The sequence below is a fragment of the Lepus europaeus genome, chromosome 11 (assembly GCF_033115175.1).
Source record: "Lepus europaeus isolate LE1 chromosome 11, mLepTim1.pri, whole genome shotgun sequence".
NCBI classification, from domain to species: Eukaryota; Metazoa; Chordata; class Mammalia; order Lagomorpha; family Leporidae; genus Lepus; species Lepus europaeus.
Genome location: NC_084837.1, coordinates 11,168,346 through 11,185,744, shown reverse-complemented (window position 1 = coordinate 11,185,744; position 17,399 = coordinate 11,168,346). Strand labels below are relative to the sequence as shown.

General features: G+C 53.7%; 1 protein-coding gene across 7 annotated transcripts in view; it reads right to left on the bottom strand.

The window, feature by feature from the left end:
• ENTREP2 (endosomal transmembrane epsin interactor 2) overlaps window positions 1-17,399 on the bottom strand; it is a 458,345-nt gene that overhangs the window by 358,397 nt on the left and 82,549 nt on the right. The window contains exon 1 of one of the 7 annotated variants that reach the window (XM_062204990.1): window positions 4,095-4,178. The exons of the other annotated variants lie outside the window; for them this stretch is intronic. Within the exon in view, the coding sequence (XP_062060974.1) occupies window positions 4,095-4,100 (6 nt within the window). The 5' untranslated portion in view covers window positions 4,101-4,178. Of the gene's footprint in view, window positions 1-4,094; window positions 4,179-17,399 lie in introns of those variants that run through there. 7 annotated transcript variants of the gene reach the window in all.

The following is a 17,399-nucleotide window of genomic DNA, read 5'->3' as shown; positions in this document are numbered from 1 at the left end:
GGAGGGACCAACACAGGCGGCCCCGGAAGGTGAGTGGAATTTCCCCCATACCCAGCGACGGGGAGGCCGCTGTGACTCCCCGCTGGGAGGGAAGCCAGAACTGCCTCCCTGCGTCTGCAGATGGCAAATGTTTAAACGTGGCCGAGCGGCAGCCTTGGTGATCAGGCAGTGGGGGGGGGGGGGGACCCTTAACCGCGTGTGACCCCGGCCTCTCCTGCAGAGGAGCCGGCATCAAGATCGGGCCTCACATGGATGAACCAGGGTGGGCCTTGGGCCTTGCCAACTGAGACGTCCCCGCCCCGTAAGGTAGTGCCGGGGTCTGAGTCCCAGTTCTGCTCCCAGTTCCAGCTTCCTGATAATGTGCAGGCTGGGAAGCGACAGTGCTCGCTCCAGCGGTTGGGTCCCTGTCCCCCACAAGGGTCACCTGGATCAACTTCCTAGCTCTCGGCCCCAGCCTGGCCCAGCGCCGGCTGCTGCAGAAATTTGAGGAATGAACCAGCACATACTCACTCGCTCGCTCACCCTGCCTCTCCAAAGAAAAGTAATAAAATTGATAAACCTAGAAACAGATTTTTAAGGCTGGAATTTAAAGTGAAAATGTAGTCAACAACAAAACTTGGAAGGCAAAAGAGAAAAATGTGATCATTTTTTGTAGCAAAAGGACAGTAGATACAATTTTTTAAATATTTATTTATTTGTGGCCGGCGCCGCGGCTCACTAGGCTAATCCTCCGCCTTGCGGCGCCGGCACACCGGGTTCTAGTCCCGGTCGGGGCACCGGATTCTGTCCCGGTTGCCCCTCTTCCAGGCCAGCTCTCTGCTGTGGCCAGGGAGTGCAGTGGAGGGTAGCCCAAGTCCTTGGGCCCTGCACCCCATGGGAGACCAGGATAAGCACCTGGCTTCTGCCATCGGATTAGCGTGGTGCGCCGGTCGCAGCACGCCAACCGCGGCGGTCACTGGAGGGTGAACCAATGGCAAAAGGAAGACCTTTCTCTCTGTCTCTCTCACTGTCCACTGTGCCTGTCAAAAAAAAAAAAAAAAAGATTTATTTATTTGTTTGAAAGGCATAGTTACTGAGAGGCAAAGGCAGAGAGAGGTCTTCCACCCACCAGTTCACTCTCCAAATGGCCGCAATGGCCAGAGCTGGGCTGATCCAAAGCTAGGAGCCTGGAGCTTCTTCCAGGTCTCCCACATGGGCACAGGGGCCCAAGGACTTGGGCCTTCCTTTGCTGCTTTCCCAGGCACATTAACAGGGAGCTGGATCAGAAGCAGAGCAGCTGAGACTTGAACCCATGCCCACATTGGATGCCGGCGCTGCAGGCCAGGGCATTAACCCGCTGTGCCACAGTGCCGGCCCCCATAGATACAATGTAAAAACGGCTCGATTAAGTTGATACAGGGGCCAATGTTGTGGTGTAGCGCAGTAAGCCACCACCTGCAGCGCCAGCATCCCGTGTGAGCACCAGTTTGAGTCCCCGCTGCTCCACTTCCGATCCAGCTCCCTGCTAATGACCTGGGAAAGCAGTGCGAACTGGCTCAAGAACTTGGGCCCCTGCCACCCACGTGGGAGACCTGGATGGAGTTCCTGACTCCTGGCTTTCCCTCTCTCTCTGTAACTCTACCTTTCAAATCAATAAAATAAATCTTAAAAAAGGAAAAGGTACACAGTTATCTCAATGACCTCTGGCAAAACCAAACACTGATTCTAAATCACCCAAGCACCAGAAACCAAACAGCAATTGCACACAAATACCAGAAAAAGGGGAAAAGGCAAGAAAAAGATAAACTAGTTGGTAGACAGGGCAGCAAAATTAGGACCCCAAATATGTAAAAACAGGAAATGCACACAACACAAATTCTTACTATTACTGAAAGCGGTAGGTTACATACCCAGAAAGTACAAGAGAATCAAAATTTTAAACCTAATAGAAAGAACCAGAGTATTTATCAGGTTGATCGTTGTAAAATGGAAAAGGATTTTTTTTTTCCTATAAACAAGCAAAAGCAGGTAGAAAACACAGGCTGGAAAGAACCCACTCACAATCACACCTGAAAACCAGCCGCATTCGGCGACCCCCTCCCCAGACGTGGGCAGACCGGAAAATCCCCCAGTGGGGCAGGAAGACGGAATTAAATGAAAAGTAATAACATGCTCTTCACTGGCAGGTCCAATACTGTGAAGTTATTAATTCCCCCAAATTAATTCATTAAGTCACTGCAAACCAATTAAGGCACCAGGACGATCTGGGAACCTGTTTTAGGCAAAATGACACAAATAGCAGTCTGAGAGAGTAAACAGGTGGCATGGGCAGGCGCGGCGGCCTGCACTGTCTCCGGAGAGCCAGGAGGCTGCGCCCACTCCCCTGCTTCCTGGCAGCATGGCCTTGCCCTCCTCCCAGCAAGACAGGGCCTGGCCCCTTCCCCTGGAACATGGGCAGGAGCCTGACTATGGGCTCCTGCTTCAGCCAACCCTGCAGAGGAAGTGCTGTCACGGGACCTCTGAGACCGGGCGGGAAAACTCCATCACCAGGCTACAGGGGGCATCTGGGAGTGAACCAGCACACAGGAGAGTTTACTCATTCTCTCTCCCTCTCAAATAATTTTTCTAAAAAAAAAAAAAAAAAACTTTTAAATACTTTCATTCTATTTATTACAGCAAAACTTGCAAAAATCCCACTACACAGCCTCGGTGAATCCTATGCAAACACAGCGCTTCCACGCTGCTCAGAGTGACACCATCTGACTGTGCGCCGCCACTGTCTGGCTATGCCAGATCCCCCTGCCCAATCAGCTCCAACCGCAGCAGAGAAGACGGGTGCCTCTCTCCTGCCCTCCCGCGGGCTGCACGCTTCTCTTCCACCTCTCCTCTTCCCGGAGCCCAGGATGACCGAGGCCGCCAAACCAGTCGGCTGCACCCTGGGCACAGAGCGAGCGAGCAACTGGCCCTTCCCCAGGGCTCTGCCTGCGCTCCCGGCTGAGATCCTGCATGCGGATGTCTTCAAGCCTAAGAATGGGGCAGCAAGTGTTTCGCACCCTGAGCCCTTCCTGGGAAACCTCTCAGCATGCGCACCTGCCTGACTTGACGCCTGCGTGCCTCGAACATTCCTACCTCCTCACAACCTCTCCTCCATGTGAGGCTCCGGCGCAGGCTGCAGCCCCTGGCAGGCAGCTCCCTGACCTCACACCCGGCCTTTCGTTCCCCACCGCTAGCCCAGGAATGTTCTACCCCAACTCCAATTCCCACGGCCCACTGCCAGCGAGACTGCCACAGTAGGCCATGGACTGCGCCAGTGACTTCAGGGCCCAGGGCCTTCATCCCACAGCCAGAGGACCAAACACAGCTCCCCTAGAGACCTGGGAGTGTAGAACACCAAGCCTTCCTTTCTCGCAGCTTACAGGTTTGTCAAATAACCAAGAGCCAGCTCAGCTTATCTGTCCAGCTGTGCAAGACCAGTCCGACACACTGTTCGTGGGGGCTCAGGAATCCGCCAGGGCCCCTCAGGACCACGCCTGCCCAGCAGCCCCACCTGAGAGCCCCGTGGGGAGGCCAGGTGAGTTCCCTGTGGACCTGCATGGGCTCCTGCAGGCCAACAGACTTGCCTCCGCGGTAACGTCAACTCTGAGGGAACTGGAGAGAGGTTTCACTTTCTCCTCTCTCTAAGTCCAATGCTTGGCTGCAAGCGTCGCCATCCCATTGTCAGCAACCAGCTTTGCAGTGTCAAGGTCACAGGGAGCAGAGGCGAAGACACAAACAGTTCTGAGCGTAGGTTCCTCTCCCCACCAGCCCCAAAGGCGTCCACCTGCCTGCATCCACACAGACACTCAATGGAATGAAGAAGCCGGCCTCAGGGTCCCCATGTGAGACTCGGGAGGAAACGCTGGCACGATGGCTTTGTAGACTCATTTGGGGCCAAAGGAATAAATAACAACTTGTTCCCAGGCCTGGCATGACCTTGTCCCATGACCTGGGCCAGCAGGCACGTTCACATTCCCTGCCCCAAGCTCGGCCTGCGCTCACCCAGGTCCCACTGTCCATCCTCTGCCTGGGAAGACACCACCGGCCCCTGTTCCTGGAATTCTGTGTGACGTGCTCACCATCATCTTAGACCTTACAGCATCACGTACTCGGACAACCACGATGGGCACGGGATGACCTCTGCGTTTCTACCACTCCACAGGGCAGCCTGGCTTGGACACAGCGCTCAGATTCAATTCCACTCTCTGCAGATGACAAAAGGAGCCTGAGAGAGAGTACAGGACCAGCCGTCACTCTACAGTCAACCCGCAAACTTTCAACACCCACCTGCGCCAGCCAGGCGATGGCTCCCCCTTGTAAATTCTCCCAGGCAGGGGCAGGTGGGGGTGGGGAGGGGCAGGGGGCACTCAGAGAGCAGTAGGCCCCAGAAGACACCCACAGTCTCCCATGTCTGGGTCTCCATGCCACTCCCACCCCAGCCAGCATGCAGTCCTCCAGGAAGGACAGGCTCAGCCATGTGGATGCCCAAATACGCACAGCCCATGCGGACTGTGACCGCCGCGGGCCCCAGGCTCACTGCAGATTTGTGTGACTGGCAGATGTGGGCACGGAGGCAGGTGGGCGGGGCTGGGGCAGCGCTGTCTTCCTGTTGGCCTCTCACTGGGAAGGAGCTCATCCTGCCCTGGCTGTGTCCGCTGCAAAGGTGTCTCCGGCAGAGCAGAACCCGGGCTTGCTGCACGCCATGTACAGCACCACTCCTGCGCCCTCAGTGTCCATCGTCTGCACACAGCCTCTGCCCCAGGCTTCTCTGCAGAAGCTCCCCCCACCCCCGGCCACATGCACTCTGTGAAACAGGGATACGGGCCCCACACCCGGGGGTGATGCTTGAATGAGCTGGCACGCAACACTTCATAAAAGGTAAACACTTTATAAACACTGCGAGCTTTTGTGACATTCACCAGAGCGGGGGTCCCTGGAACCAGGGGAGCAATGTCTGTGCCATCCCACCCAGGAAGGGCCCGCGCTCCTTCTGGCTGACATCCTGCTGGATTGCCGGCTGCTGGCCCTTGGACCACAGGGAAGCACACAACCCTCCCCCGACACACACACACCACGTTTCCCACAAGCCTAGCATGGAGAAGTAACACAGATGCACCACCTCACAGCTCAAGAGCTCAGAAGCCCAGAATCAGTCGCACTGGGCTCAGATCCAGGTGTCAGGGCACCTCGCTCCGTGTGGGGGTTCCAGGAGAGACCCGCGTCCTGCCTTTCCCACTTCCAGGGGCTGCCTGCACTCCCTGGCTCACCGCCCCATCACATCTCCTACTGCAGATTCGGATCCTCTGCCTCCCTCTTCTGCAGCCCCCTGTGATGATCTGGGCCCACGCAGACCCCCAGGGCTCCCTCCCATCTCCAGGTCCTTAGCTTCGTCACATCTGCAAGGTCACAGCTCCAGTGATTCAGAAGCAAGCAGTTCTGGGGGTCTTCACGGGGGCCCCCCGACACCGACCTAAGGCATTCAAGCTCTCTGGCTTGCCCAGTTCTGAGAGGCTGGGTTAGTCCAACTGCCTGCTGGCCCTCACCCAAAGTGGAACTCAATGTGAACCCCACACCTGCATTTTGAAAATGTGGCTAAAAAAAAATAAATAAAAAGGCTGGCTCCACAGCTCAATAGGCTAATCCTCTGCCTGCAGCGCCAGCACACCAGGTTCTAGTCCCGGTCGGGGCGCCGGATTCTGTCCCGGTTGCCCCTCTTCCAGGCCAGCTCTCTGCTGTGGCCGGGAGTGCAGTGGAGGATGGCCCAAGTGCTTGGGCCCTGCACCCCATGGGAGACCAGGAGAAGCACTTGGCTCCAGGCTTCAGATCAGCATGGTGCGCCAGCCGCAGCAGCCATTGGAGGGTGAACCAACGGTAAAGGAAGACCTTTCTCTCTGTCTCTCTCTCTCACTGTCCATTCTGTCAAAAAATTAAAAAAAAATTAAAATTAAAAAAAAAAAAAAGATGACCGTGGCTGCCGTGTAAGGGAAGACTTGGAAGCAAGAGTAGAAGCAGAGAAGCGAGTTCTGCGGCTGTCCAACCCAGGCAAGAGCTGCCCACCGTGGCTGGCAGGGGCATCTTCCAGGAAGAATCAGCAGGGCCCCAGAATACGAGACACTGAACTAGAAGATCCCTCTGCTCACTGGCTGGTGGGGTACCCAGGGGAGCAGCAGGGCCCCCCCCCAGAAGAACAAGATCCACATATGCGGTTTGGGACACCTGGAAGTTGAGGTGCCTGTGGCATGTCCAGGGGCCGGAAGTTGGCAATGGGGTATTTCAGGAAGGGGAGGGAACAGCCTCAGATATGCAGAACTGTGTGACTGGCCAATGTGGGCATGGAGGCAGGTGGGCGGGGCTGGGGCAGCGCTGTCTTCCTGTTGGCCTCTCACTGAGAAGGAGCTCATCCTGCCCTGGCTGTGTCTGCTGCAAAGGTGTCCCCGGCAGAGCAGAACCCGGGCATCACCCCCAGGAAGCATGGCCACTTCTCCTGATGGCTGAGGATCCTAAAGACGAGGCTGCAGGTTCCAAGGCTCTACTGGTGGAGGGGCGGTGCCACCTGTCTTGTCTAGGGGGGGTCTCTCTGCCCTCTGTGGACAGGCTCCCGTGGCGGGCACCCACACTCTTCACTCTCATCTAGAAGTCTTTATTCCACACACAGAGATCTCCAAGACAAATCTCAGAGCCCCTCACCTAGACTACAACCACCTCCAGGCCTCCCAGCTCTGCTCTCGGTATACAAGGGGAGCCTCTGGAATAAGAAAGTCTCGAAAGACCACATTGGGACTTCAGGCTGAGCCATGAGTTCCTCGCTCAGCACCTGCTGTTCCCACCAAAGCAACAAGTGCCCTGGATTTCATGGGCAGAAGAGCTGCAGGCGAACAGGATTCACCGGAAGAGGGAAAAATGGGTCAATTTAAATTTTCAAAAATATGATTCTTGCAATAACTACAGGGAGGTCCACGAAGCTTCCACCAGGTGGTAGAAAGAGAAGAATGAGAAATTGGGACAGGACTCAAGGGAGGGCCAACCGCAGCCAGGCTCTGCTAGCTGCCCAGCCCGGGAACCGCTGCCCTGGGGTATTCCTGCTCCCACGGCGCATTTGGGTGGAAGAGGGAAAACACCACTGGAAGTCTGTCCTGGGAGCAGACAAGGAAACCTGTTTTACTTAATTCCAACAAGTACCCTCCAGACAGAAATGGGAAAAGGATGCAGCCAGGAGACAAGAGAAAGAGGAGCGCAAAACGTAATTGAGAGCAAAAATTAAATTATGATTACTTATGTAAAGAACACGTTAATCTCACGGGAGCCAGCACTGTGGAGCAATGGGTTAAGTCGCTGCCTGTGACGCCAGCATACTGTATTGGAGCACTCGCTGGAATCCCAGCTGCTTTGTTTCCAATCCAGCTCCTTGCTAATGCCCCTGGAGAGGCAGCAGAGGCTGGCCCACGCAGCTGGGCTCCTGTCACCCACTGGGAAACCTGGGTAGTTCCTGGGTCCCGGCTTTGGCCCAGCTTTGGCCCAGCATTTGCAGCCATCTGGGGAGTGAACCAACCAGCAGACAGAAGATGTGTGTGTGTGTGTGTGTCACTCTGCCTTTCAAATAAATAAAATAAGGCTTTATAGAAACAGAAAGCAACAGGTCCTCTCGCCTGGCCTGCCGCCCGTGGGGCCATCTCCATAGGGGCTGGGAACCACAGCGCAGACCCCCAGTGGAAGCAGAATGAAGCTGCCCACCAGAGACCACCGCTCCGCTGGGCTGGGGTTCGAGACAGACAGGGGCAACCCGCACCACCTGCAGATCGTGGTGGAAAACGCTCGGCACGGTGGCTGCACCTGCTTCCTCTTAGTGCTGGCTACTGAACCGGTCCTGCCGCCTGGGTTGACCTCCGAGGCCTGAGAGGCAGAAAAGCCGTCTCCTCCAATGCACCTGTTGCCCTGGGCCCAAAGACCTCTCAACCATCTTAGCAGTTCACAGGCAGGGGACAGGGCATGGCCCGCAGGACAGAGAAAAGACATAGGGAGCCCCGCAGGTGCCTCCCCTCTCGCAGCCCCGCGCTCCCTGCCGCACCATGCGGCCCAGGAGTCCTCTCCACCGTCCAGTGCCATGTCACCACGGCGATAATTTCTTTCAGTTTCCACAGGTGGCCCAGCTGAAGAACTCTCCCAGATGATGAAGCCAAAGGCAAAAAGAAAAACAAGATCTCTCTGCCTCTCACACAAATTAAAAAAAAAAAAAAAATGTTGAGTGGAAACAGTGGGAGCAAAGTGAAGACACCTGCAAGGCTGCCCGGGAGCTGCAGGCAGAGGGAACAGAGCAAAGAGGAGACGAAATGAGCGATGAACACCTTCTTCTGCATTCAGGAACGGACAGGTTGGCTAAGCACTCCGGCCCCACACTGCAGAAACAGGCAGAACGCCAAGAACAAGGGGCGACCCTCAAGGCTTCCGGAGCGGGAAAGCAGGGCAGGTGACCAACCACAGGGGGCATTGGCCACACCTTCGCCCAGAGGAGACAGGAAGACAGCCGTGTGCTTGTCACTAAAGCACAGCCGCACAGGGGCTGCAGAGACTGAACCCTGGGCAGCTGGGAAGTGGAGTCTGCAGTTCAGTTTGTACCTGTCCGTTCTGTCTGAATGCTAATTTCTGTGAACATATTCTCTTCTCTCTCTCTCTCTTTTTCTCTCTCTTTCTCTCTCTCTTTAGATATTCCCAGATTCGATCGCTCCCACTGACAAGCACGCGTCTGGGCTACCAGGAATAGACACCGGAAGACGGGGGAAGTCGCTGGGCAGGTGACGGGTGGCATAGCGTGAAACACACCTGCACAGGTGTCCTCCATAGCTGCAGGTGCCCAGCCTCAGAGTCCATGGACCCAGGAAGGAAAATGAGAAAGAAACTGCACCTGTGTGCAACCGAGCTCTCTTCCTTGCCATTAGTCCCTAAACAACGTCCCTAAATGACGTCAGGTGTGTGGGGGCACTGTGTAGATTATTTGCCAATGCTGCCCCATCTCACAGAAAGGCCTGCAGACTCCAGTATTCACGGGGGCCTCGATCCTTGGCTGAGTGTCACGGGGCAGTCTGCCACCTGTTAGGACAGCCACAGCTCCTTCAGTGTGACTCCCTCACCGGCTCTACCGTGCCCCCCACCCACCATGGCACCAAGGCAATGACAAAAGGCATGTGACAGGATCTGCTGGCACCAACACTGAGTCCAGGAAGCGGCAGGTGCAACGCGGGTGCTGTGCTTCCTGTATGACACTGGGTCAAAACGTCAGTTTCTGAAGCAGCGCTGTTCCCCTGTGAGTGGCTGGAAAACAAGTCCGTGGGAGTAAAACTGAAAAAAAAAAAAAAAAAAAACTACACATATTCTGTTTTCTAAGTCAGATGATCCCAGAGAACACACGCTCATCGTGGCTAAGTGGCTCCTTAACACACTAGGCAGGTGTCATCACGGTCCTTTCAAATGACAGAGTCCCATACACGCATCTCAGAACCACTGTCCGTTCACCGTCAAAGCCGTCATCTAAGTTCTCACCCCAGATGAGCAGCCAGCATCACTCCGAAAATTAGTTAATGACAAGGTCCATTTGTGTTTTAAATCAAGATCTTCTCTTGGGGCAAGCATCTGGCCTGGCAGTGAGGACCCTGGTTGAGACACCTGCATCCCATCCTGGGGTGTGTGGGTTTGATACCCAGCTCTGGCTCCGGCTCCTGACCCCAGCTTCCTACTGTGCAGACGCTGGGAGAGAGCAGCGATGGCTGAACTGGCTGAGCTCCTGCCAGCCCCTGTGCCACGCCACCCTGGATTGGCTTCTGGGATCCTGGCTTCATCTGGCCTAGTCCAGGCTGTCATGGGCATTTGGGTAGCGAATCGCCAGATGGGAGCTCTGTTTCTCTCTCTCTCTCTCTACCTCTCAAAAAATACTTTTAAATTGCTCTTCCCAAATTTTCTGCTTTTCTCTGTAAAAGCGTAAGTTTCCATTTTAAGGGTTTGTGTTAGAGCACCTTACACGTCTGTGACACACATGATTATGTCGCAGGCTCCCGTAGTGGCAAACAAGGCAGTTTGTTTATGTTCGGGGTCGTTGTCTTAGTACCCTCCCCCCACACACACCCCAAACGCCAGTGCTACATCCTCAGCTCCCGCGAGCTCCGGAAGCGGCCTTCCACCTCAGGATGCTGTGTCTTTTACGGAAAACAGGACACCTGCATCCACATTTGGAAGCAGACGGTGACTCAACCACGGCTGTCTTCCCAAAACAGGACACGGAAACATGGAGAAAGCTCAGTAAAGCCAGATGAAAAATCAGACCAGCCGACACGGCCTATTTAAGCGCAGGAACAGAATTCAGGTGGGCGTGAAGCGTGGGCGTGTCTGGAAGTCGGCCCGGAAATCCCACCTTGAGAGTCACCTGGGCTCTAAGAACGAAGGCTGCAGGGCTGCACCTGGCCGCCAGGGGGAGCACGAGCCGGGGCCTCCAGGAGCGCTCCCGGACCCCTCACTGGGGGGTGCCCCGGCTGCAGGTGCCTCTGGGGGTGCTGCCAGGAAGCTGTGCTCTGGCCCTTCCTGTGTTGAACATCTCCGGGGACTGTCGCCCCGACGACGGCTCCACACGGGCAGCAGGCCTCCCATGCGGCTGGAACTCAGCAGAGGAGCAATCCACAGCCTGAGAGCCACCCCAGGCCCATCGTAACGTCTTCACTCTTCAGTGAAACCACAGCATGTAGTACTTCTGATGACCTTTTCAAAATTCCAATTCAAACCTCCCCCAATTAAAAAAAAAATGCGATACAAAAGGAAAAAAAATTCTCCCTCACCTACCCAAATTATCTAAACTATGTAATGTTCAAGGTCCATTTTCTTTTGAAAAAAAAAAAAAAAAAACAGAAAACTTTAAAAATGAACCAGGAGTGGTTGTTTAGCTCAGTGATTAAGATGCCAAGTCCCACATGCAGTGTACCCGGTTCAATTCCCGATGCTGCTTAGGTGGACCCTGGGGGACAGCAGTGATGGTGTCAGTAATTGGTTTCCTGACATCTACATCCGTGGGAGACCTGGCCTGTGTTCCCAGCTCCTGGCCCAGCACCTGGGGAGTGAACTGGCAGACGAGGACCCGCTTGCTCTCTTTCTCTGCCTCTCAGATAAATTTTTTTTTAATGAACTGGGGACAGGGAAAGGTTCTGAAGCTTCCCTGTGGGGCTTCAGGGTAGAGAATGGGGGGATGAGAGAAGGGGGCGGAGGGTGGAGGGTGGGAAAGAAAGGAGAAACACGGTGGCTTCAGTGAGGAGGGTGATCATATCCATCACATAATCTGGGACAAAAACAGAAATGCAGATCTAAACAGACTGTCAAAGATGACAGGTAACCCCGAGAATCACACACACACACACACACGAGAGATCGGCAAGTGGAGAGCAGAGGTGAGGACGCCCATGTAGCGGCCCCACCATTCACAGCTGGCAACGCAGGGTCCATGGGCAGAACGGGGAAGCCAACAGGGTGAATGCATGCAATGCGGTATAACCCCACCTGAGAAGGGGAGGACGCGCTAACCCACCGAGTGAAACTTAAACACCGTGCAGAGTGAGACAGCACAGGGACAGGAAGACAAACGCCACACGATGTCACATACTCTCAGATCCAAGCAAAGCAGAAGGTGGCCCTGCGGTTAACAAGAGCAGGGGTGAAGGGGGGGAACCGGGGATGCCGGTCAAGGGTATGAAGCTGCAGTCACGCAGGCGGAACGGGTGCCTCCCTGGTTTACTGTACAGCAGGGGAGCTGTGGCAATGGCTCGGAGGGCCATCGACACGCGTCAGCTGACTTAATCACCCCACTCTCTAAATTCAGATAGACCAAAGTCACTGTGTATACCGTAAATACACACAATTTCTATTTTCCAAGTTAAGATGACAAAGATGTTGAAATAGACCCAGCCATTGGCCTGCCTGGCTTCCTTGTGTTTCACTTCGCTGGGCTCCCCAGATTCTGCAGGTTTCGCAAGCAGAAGATTTGGGGCACCTGTGGATCAGCAAGTCTGTCAGCACCACTTCTCCAGCAGTGCAGATAACCACTGTCTACCAGTGAAGTCATCTTTTAATTCAGGACTGTACATTGGCTTTGTAGACACAGTTTCAGTGCGCCCTGAAGAGAATGCGTAGAGTGCACAGCCTAACTGTCACATATACTGGGAAATCGAACGTTATGGGCTGCACTTCACGTGATGTTCACTCCACTGCAGGGTCTGCAGCCAAACCCACGACACCTCTGAGGTACGCCCCTCTCTGCTGCCTTGAAGGAGCTCACTACAGATACGATGGCACGGGTAAGCTAAGAGTAAAAATTCAGGGAAAGATATACCATTAAATAACAGTGGAGGAAAGGCTGAACTGGCTCTATTAACACCAGATAATTAGACTTCAAGGGGGAAAAAATTAGCAGGGAGAAAAGGGGACATTACACGACAATAAAAGGGTCAGTCCACAAAGGGGACACTGAGCCCTGAACGTCCATGCACCTCCCAATCGAACAACAAAAAAGATAAAGCAGGAAAGAGAAGCAGAAACAGCCGGAACTGTAACCAGAGACTTCTCAGGACAGAGAGAACCAGCAGATGAGAAGCAGGAGTGCACAAGGCTGAACATCAACAAACACTGCAGCGTGCGTGTGCGTGTGGGGGTTGTGTGCATCTTCCCGCTGTGTCCACTGAGCGGGCCCCTCGGCGCTGCGCATCCTAATCCAAACATCCACCTCAGATGAAAGGCACCGGGGCTTCTTGGAGAAATGACAGGTGTTGGGGCCAGAGCAGGGAGACGTACAAAATCAGCCTGCAACATCTCCATGTGAAATGCACAGGGTACGGTGCAAACACGTTAGGGCAGTTTGAGCACCACAGTAAATCATGTTAGCTCTGACAACCCCATCACACAAAATTGGGGACCATGAGAACACACTGCAATGAGCTTTAATAAATAAATAAATAAATGACAGAAAGGGGCCACCCCCCCTCGCAGTGGGGCAGCAGCTAATGAAGGGAGAAGGAATGACGGAAACAGACAACCCTGGTTGCCACCACCACGGAGGGGCCAACTCAGGAGCAGTCGTTAACGGACACCAAGGTTGACCGGTAGGGTCTGACCATGAACCAGACACTGGTACAACCCTGGGACGCCTCCCCACAAAGCATGGTCAAAGGGAAATGACGGCTTTAAGGGCGAGTACACCTGGGTGACAGCCCCAACAGGCATGGATCAAGTGTCCTACGACACCGGTGAGGGAGGTGACATCACAGGCACCCAGAGGAGCACAGCACCGCTTCTGAGTCTGGCCATGAGGATAAGCCAGAGGACCAGGTTCATGGTCACCCTGGACAGCATGTGGCCCAGGCTACGAGAAACTGTGGAGAACACAGGTGGTGGGCGTTCGGGAGCTACTCCTTCATCCTGTATCAGAACGCCTGGGTCCGAGTGCTGGCTCCACTACTGATTCCAGCTTCCCGCCCACGCACACCTTGGGAAGAAGGTGGTGGTGGCTCATGGATGTGGATCGCTGCCACACACGTGGGAGATCCAGACAGAGTACCCAGTGCCTGGCTTCAGCCTGGCCCAGCCCTGGGTATTGCAGACATGTTGGGAGTGAAACAGCAGATGGGGGCACGTTCTCTCTCTCTCTCTCTCTCTCTCTCTCTCTCTCTCATAAAATAAAATAAAAATTAAAGCCATGGAAAGCATGACACGCAAAGGAACACTAAAGAGAATGAAGATACAGGATGCACACGTGTCCCTGGACAGGTGCTTGGGCCAGAGGGGACAGTTAGTGAAATCAGAATGGGGCCCACACGCTGGGCGAAAACGTTCTTCCACTGTTAATCTCCCAGCTTGGAAGAGTTCCTGCTGGCTAGGTGAAGACTCAGGGAAACACACTGACTGCTTAAGGGTGAAGTCATCTCAGAAGGTTAAGAAACAGACTAACTGGGACGAGTATCTGTATGGAGAAGCAGTGCGTACAAGTAAAAGCTAAGGGCCCAGTGCGATAAAATGATTATAACTTGGGACTCTAATTGAAGATGTACATGAACTATTAGTTCTTTCCTGCAACTTTTCGGTAACATAGGAATTTCAGGCACTTTCCCAAAAATATCGTTGGAACTATCATTTCCCTGTTTCTCAGCACACAACCTGGCTATGAGCGTTCCAACACCCAGCGCTTAAGAGCAACAGGGAATTCTCACCTGGATGCCCAAAGGTTGGCTGGTTTATCTCATCTTTCGAAGTCTGGCAATGATCTCGGTGTGAGCTGTTTCCCTCTGATTGTTTCTCCCCAGTTACAGGGGGAATCCCATCAAGTCTTGTCTAATTTCAGGAAAGTTTCTTCAACTCACAGTTCTAAATGTTCATTCTACTCTACTGCTTTGTTCTGCCTTGACTGGCCCCTCCTATACACACATCTCACCTTCTCTGCCCATCTACTCACCACCTTCTCATCCATTTCATTCATGCATTTTTTTCACTTTCTCCTTTTCACTTCCATTTTCCAGGGCATCCATTCGCTCTGCTGTTCCTTCTGACTCCGTCTTCATTTTCTGTTTCCAGAATTCTCTCCTGACGCGTCTCTCAGCTCCTTTCCATCTCTGTTTTCTAACCGTATGTCTTGTTCTTTTTGAAATTCCTCCCAGGTCTTGCAAAACTGCCTTCCTGTAGCTTATACTGAAATAATGAATTTATCGCTTTTCTAGGATGCTCTCTCTCTCTCTCCAAACTTCCACTATGTGCATTTCTTCCTTTTTTTCTTTAAGTTCTGCCTGATGTAAGATCACATTTCCTTCTTGCCCACGTTTAGATGAGGTGGATTTTCCTGATCCGACAGGAGAAAGTGCCTAATAATATGGGGACAGGCCAGGTCAGCTTTCCCAGGTGGATTCCATTGATGTACAAAAGGCCCACAATACGGATTCTCTCTGTAGCCACTTAATTACTGCTCACAATTAGGTCCAGAACCTTTGCAAACTCAGGAAGCGTCCGTGGCTGCAGCTCTTTGCTCCAGTCCCAGCACGCCGCAGCGCTCACGACGCCCAAGGCTGCTCTCTCTGGGGTCCAGGTTGTCGATGTTATCATCATTTGCCACAACAGCAATGGCTGAGACCTCAGTCCCTGGTAGGGCAGGGTCTCCCTCCTGACCTCCACCACCTGAAACCACCCTCTCCTGTCCTGCTCAGCTGGGTGTCCGTTTCCAGGAGGGAGGGCTTCCTGGGCATCTCTCGGGTTCTCTGGGGCAGGATGTTGCTGCTCCTACGTCCCCCTGCAGTTCATCGCTCTCACCCACAGGGTAACGTGGGAGGGCCCAGCTCGCCACCTGCTCTCAGGTGCGCCCATGCAGGCTTGAGCTTACTCATACAGTGAGTGACTCCACATGTCCTTGGTTTACCTCCCATCTCTCCCCAACACCAGAAGGTCCTGGGGCTGTTCCCAGGGCCTCTGGGGTCTCTGCATCACGTGGCTGGCCATGGGGACTCCACATCACGTGGCTGGCCACGACATCTCTGAGCTTAGTTCTCAGGAGTTCAGACCTCAGTGAACAACTGCTCTGCCACTGGGTGTGCTCCTGTAAGGCACCTTCCGGACGGTATAAAGCAAAGGACAACAAAGAGACACCCTGTGGTCCTGGGTGTCTCAGAGTGTCACCACGGCCACCAGCAATCCATAAACGTAAGGCAACTTCAATCCAGGCCCTATGGGATTCTTCCAGGAACCAGACACGAACATTTTGAAGTTCATATACACGAACAGCCACGGCACACTTCAAGAAGAAAATCCACATGGACAGCCCTGCCCTTGCCCGGCTGGTAAAGCTCACCATGGGGTCACTATCATCAAAACAAAGCAGTACTGACTCCAAAACAGACGACCAAGAGAGCAAGACCAAATGGGTTCCAAGAACAGAATCGCAGGTCCACAAGAACACTGAAAGCCAATAAATTTGCTCTGCTTCTTCGAGCCGTATGCAAAGTGAATTCCGGGTGAATTCATGCAGGCATGCAAAAATAAAAACAAAACAGAAGGAAATTTAGAACACTTGTGTGACTGCTGTGATGATGACCACAGTAACTGAGAGAAAAGAATTCAGGAACTGTAAACAGAAAAACCAAAGGATCTGCCTACATGAAAAGTGTGGCACAGTCGCTAGGCCACCACCTATGAGGCCGGCATCCCACACGGGAGCCACGGTTGGAGTCCCAGCTGCTCTGCTTCCCAACCTGCTCCCTGCTAACGCACCTAGGAAAGCAGCAGAGGATGGTCCGAGCGCTTGGGCCCCTGCCACCCACTACCCACACGGGAAAGCCGGATGGCCATTTGGGGAAGTGAACCAGTGGATGCAAGAGATCTCTCTCTCTCTCTCCCTCCCTCCCTCCCTCTCTCTCTCTCTTTCTCTCTCTCTCTTTCTCTCTCTCTCTCTCCCCCTTTCAGACAGATAACAGTGTTAGGATTTCCTACATGGTGAAAGACACCAACAATTAAGCTACATGAGAAAATAAATTTTTTTTTTGACAGGCACAGTGGACAGTGAGAGAGAGAGTCAGAGAGAAAGGTCTTCCTTTGCCGTTGGTTCACCCTCCAGTAGCTGCGTTGTGGCCGGCGCACCGCGCTGATCCGACGGTAGGAGCCAGGTGCTTCTCCTGGTCTCCCATGGGGTGCAGGGCCAAGCACTTGGGCCATCCTCCACTGCACTCCCGGGCCATAAGAGAGCTGGCCTGGAAGAGGGGCAACCGGGACAGAATCCGGCGCCCTGACCGGGACTAGAACCCGGTGTGCTGGCACCGCTAGGCGGAGGATTAACCTGTTGAGCCATGGCACCAGCCATGAGAAAATAATTTTTTTTGTTTTTTTTTTGTTTTTTTTTTTATTATTTTTTTTTTGACAGAGTGGATAGTGAGAGAGAGAGACAGAGAGAAAGGTCTTCCTTTTTCCGTTGGTTCACCCTCCAATGGCCGCTCCGGCTGGCGCATCTCGCTGATCCGAAGCCAGGAGCCAGGTGCTTCTCCTGGTCTCCAATGCGGGTGCAGGGCCCAAGCACTTGGGCCATCCTCCACTGCCTTCCCGGGCCATAGCAGAGAGCTGGCCTGGAAGAGGGGCAACCGGGATAGAATCCGGTGCCCTGACCAGGACTAGAACCCGGGGTGCCGGCGCCGCAAGGCAGAGGATTAGCCTGTTGAGCCACAGCGCCGGCCCAAGAAAATAATTTGTAACATATAATAAAGTAGACACTGAAATTAAGATCAAACAAAAATAGTATCTTTTTCTTCTATCAGATTAATAAAAATGTTCAGTCTGCTTACAGCGCATGCTGCAGGAAGTGGGAGGGAGGGTTCTCATGCAAGAATCCTATAAGT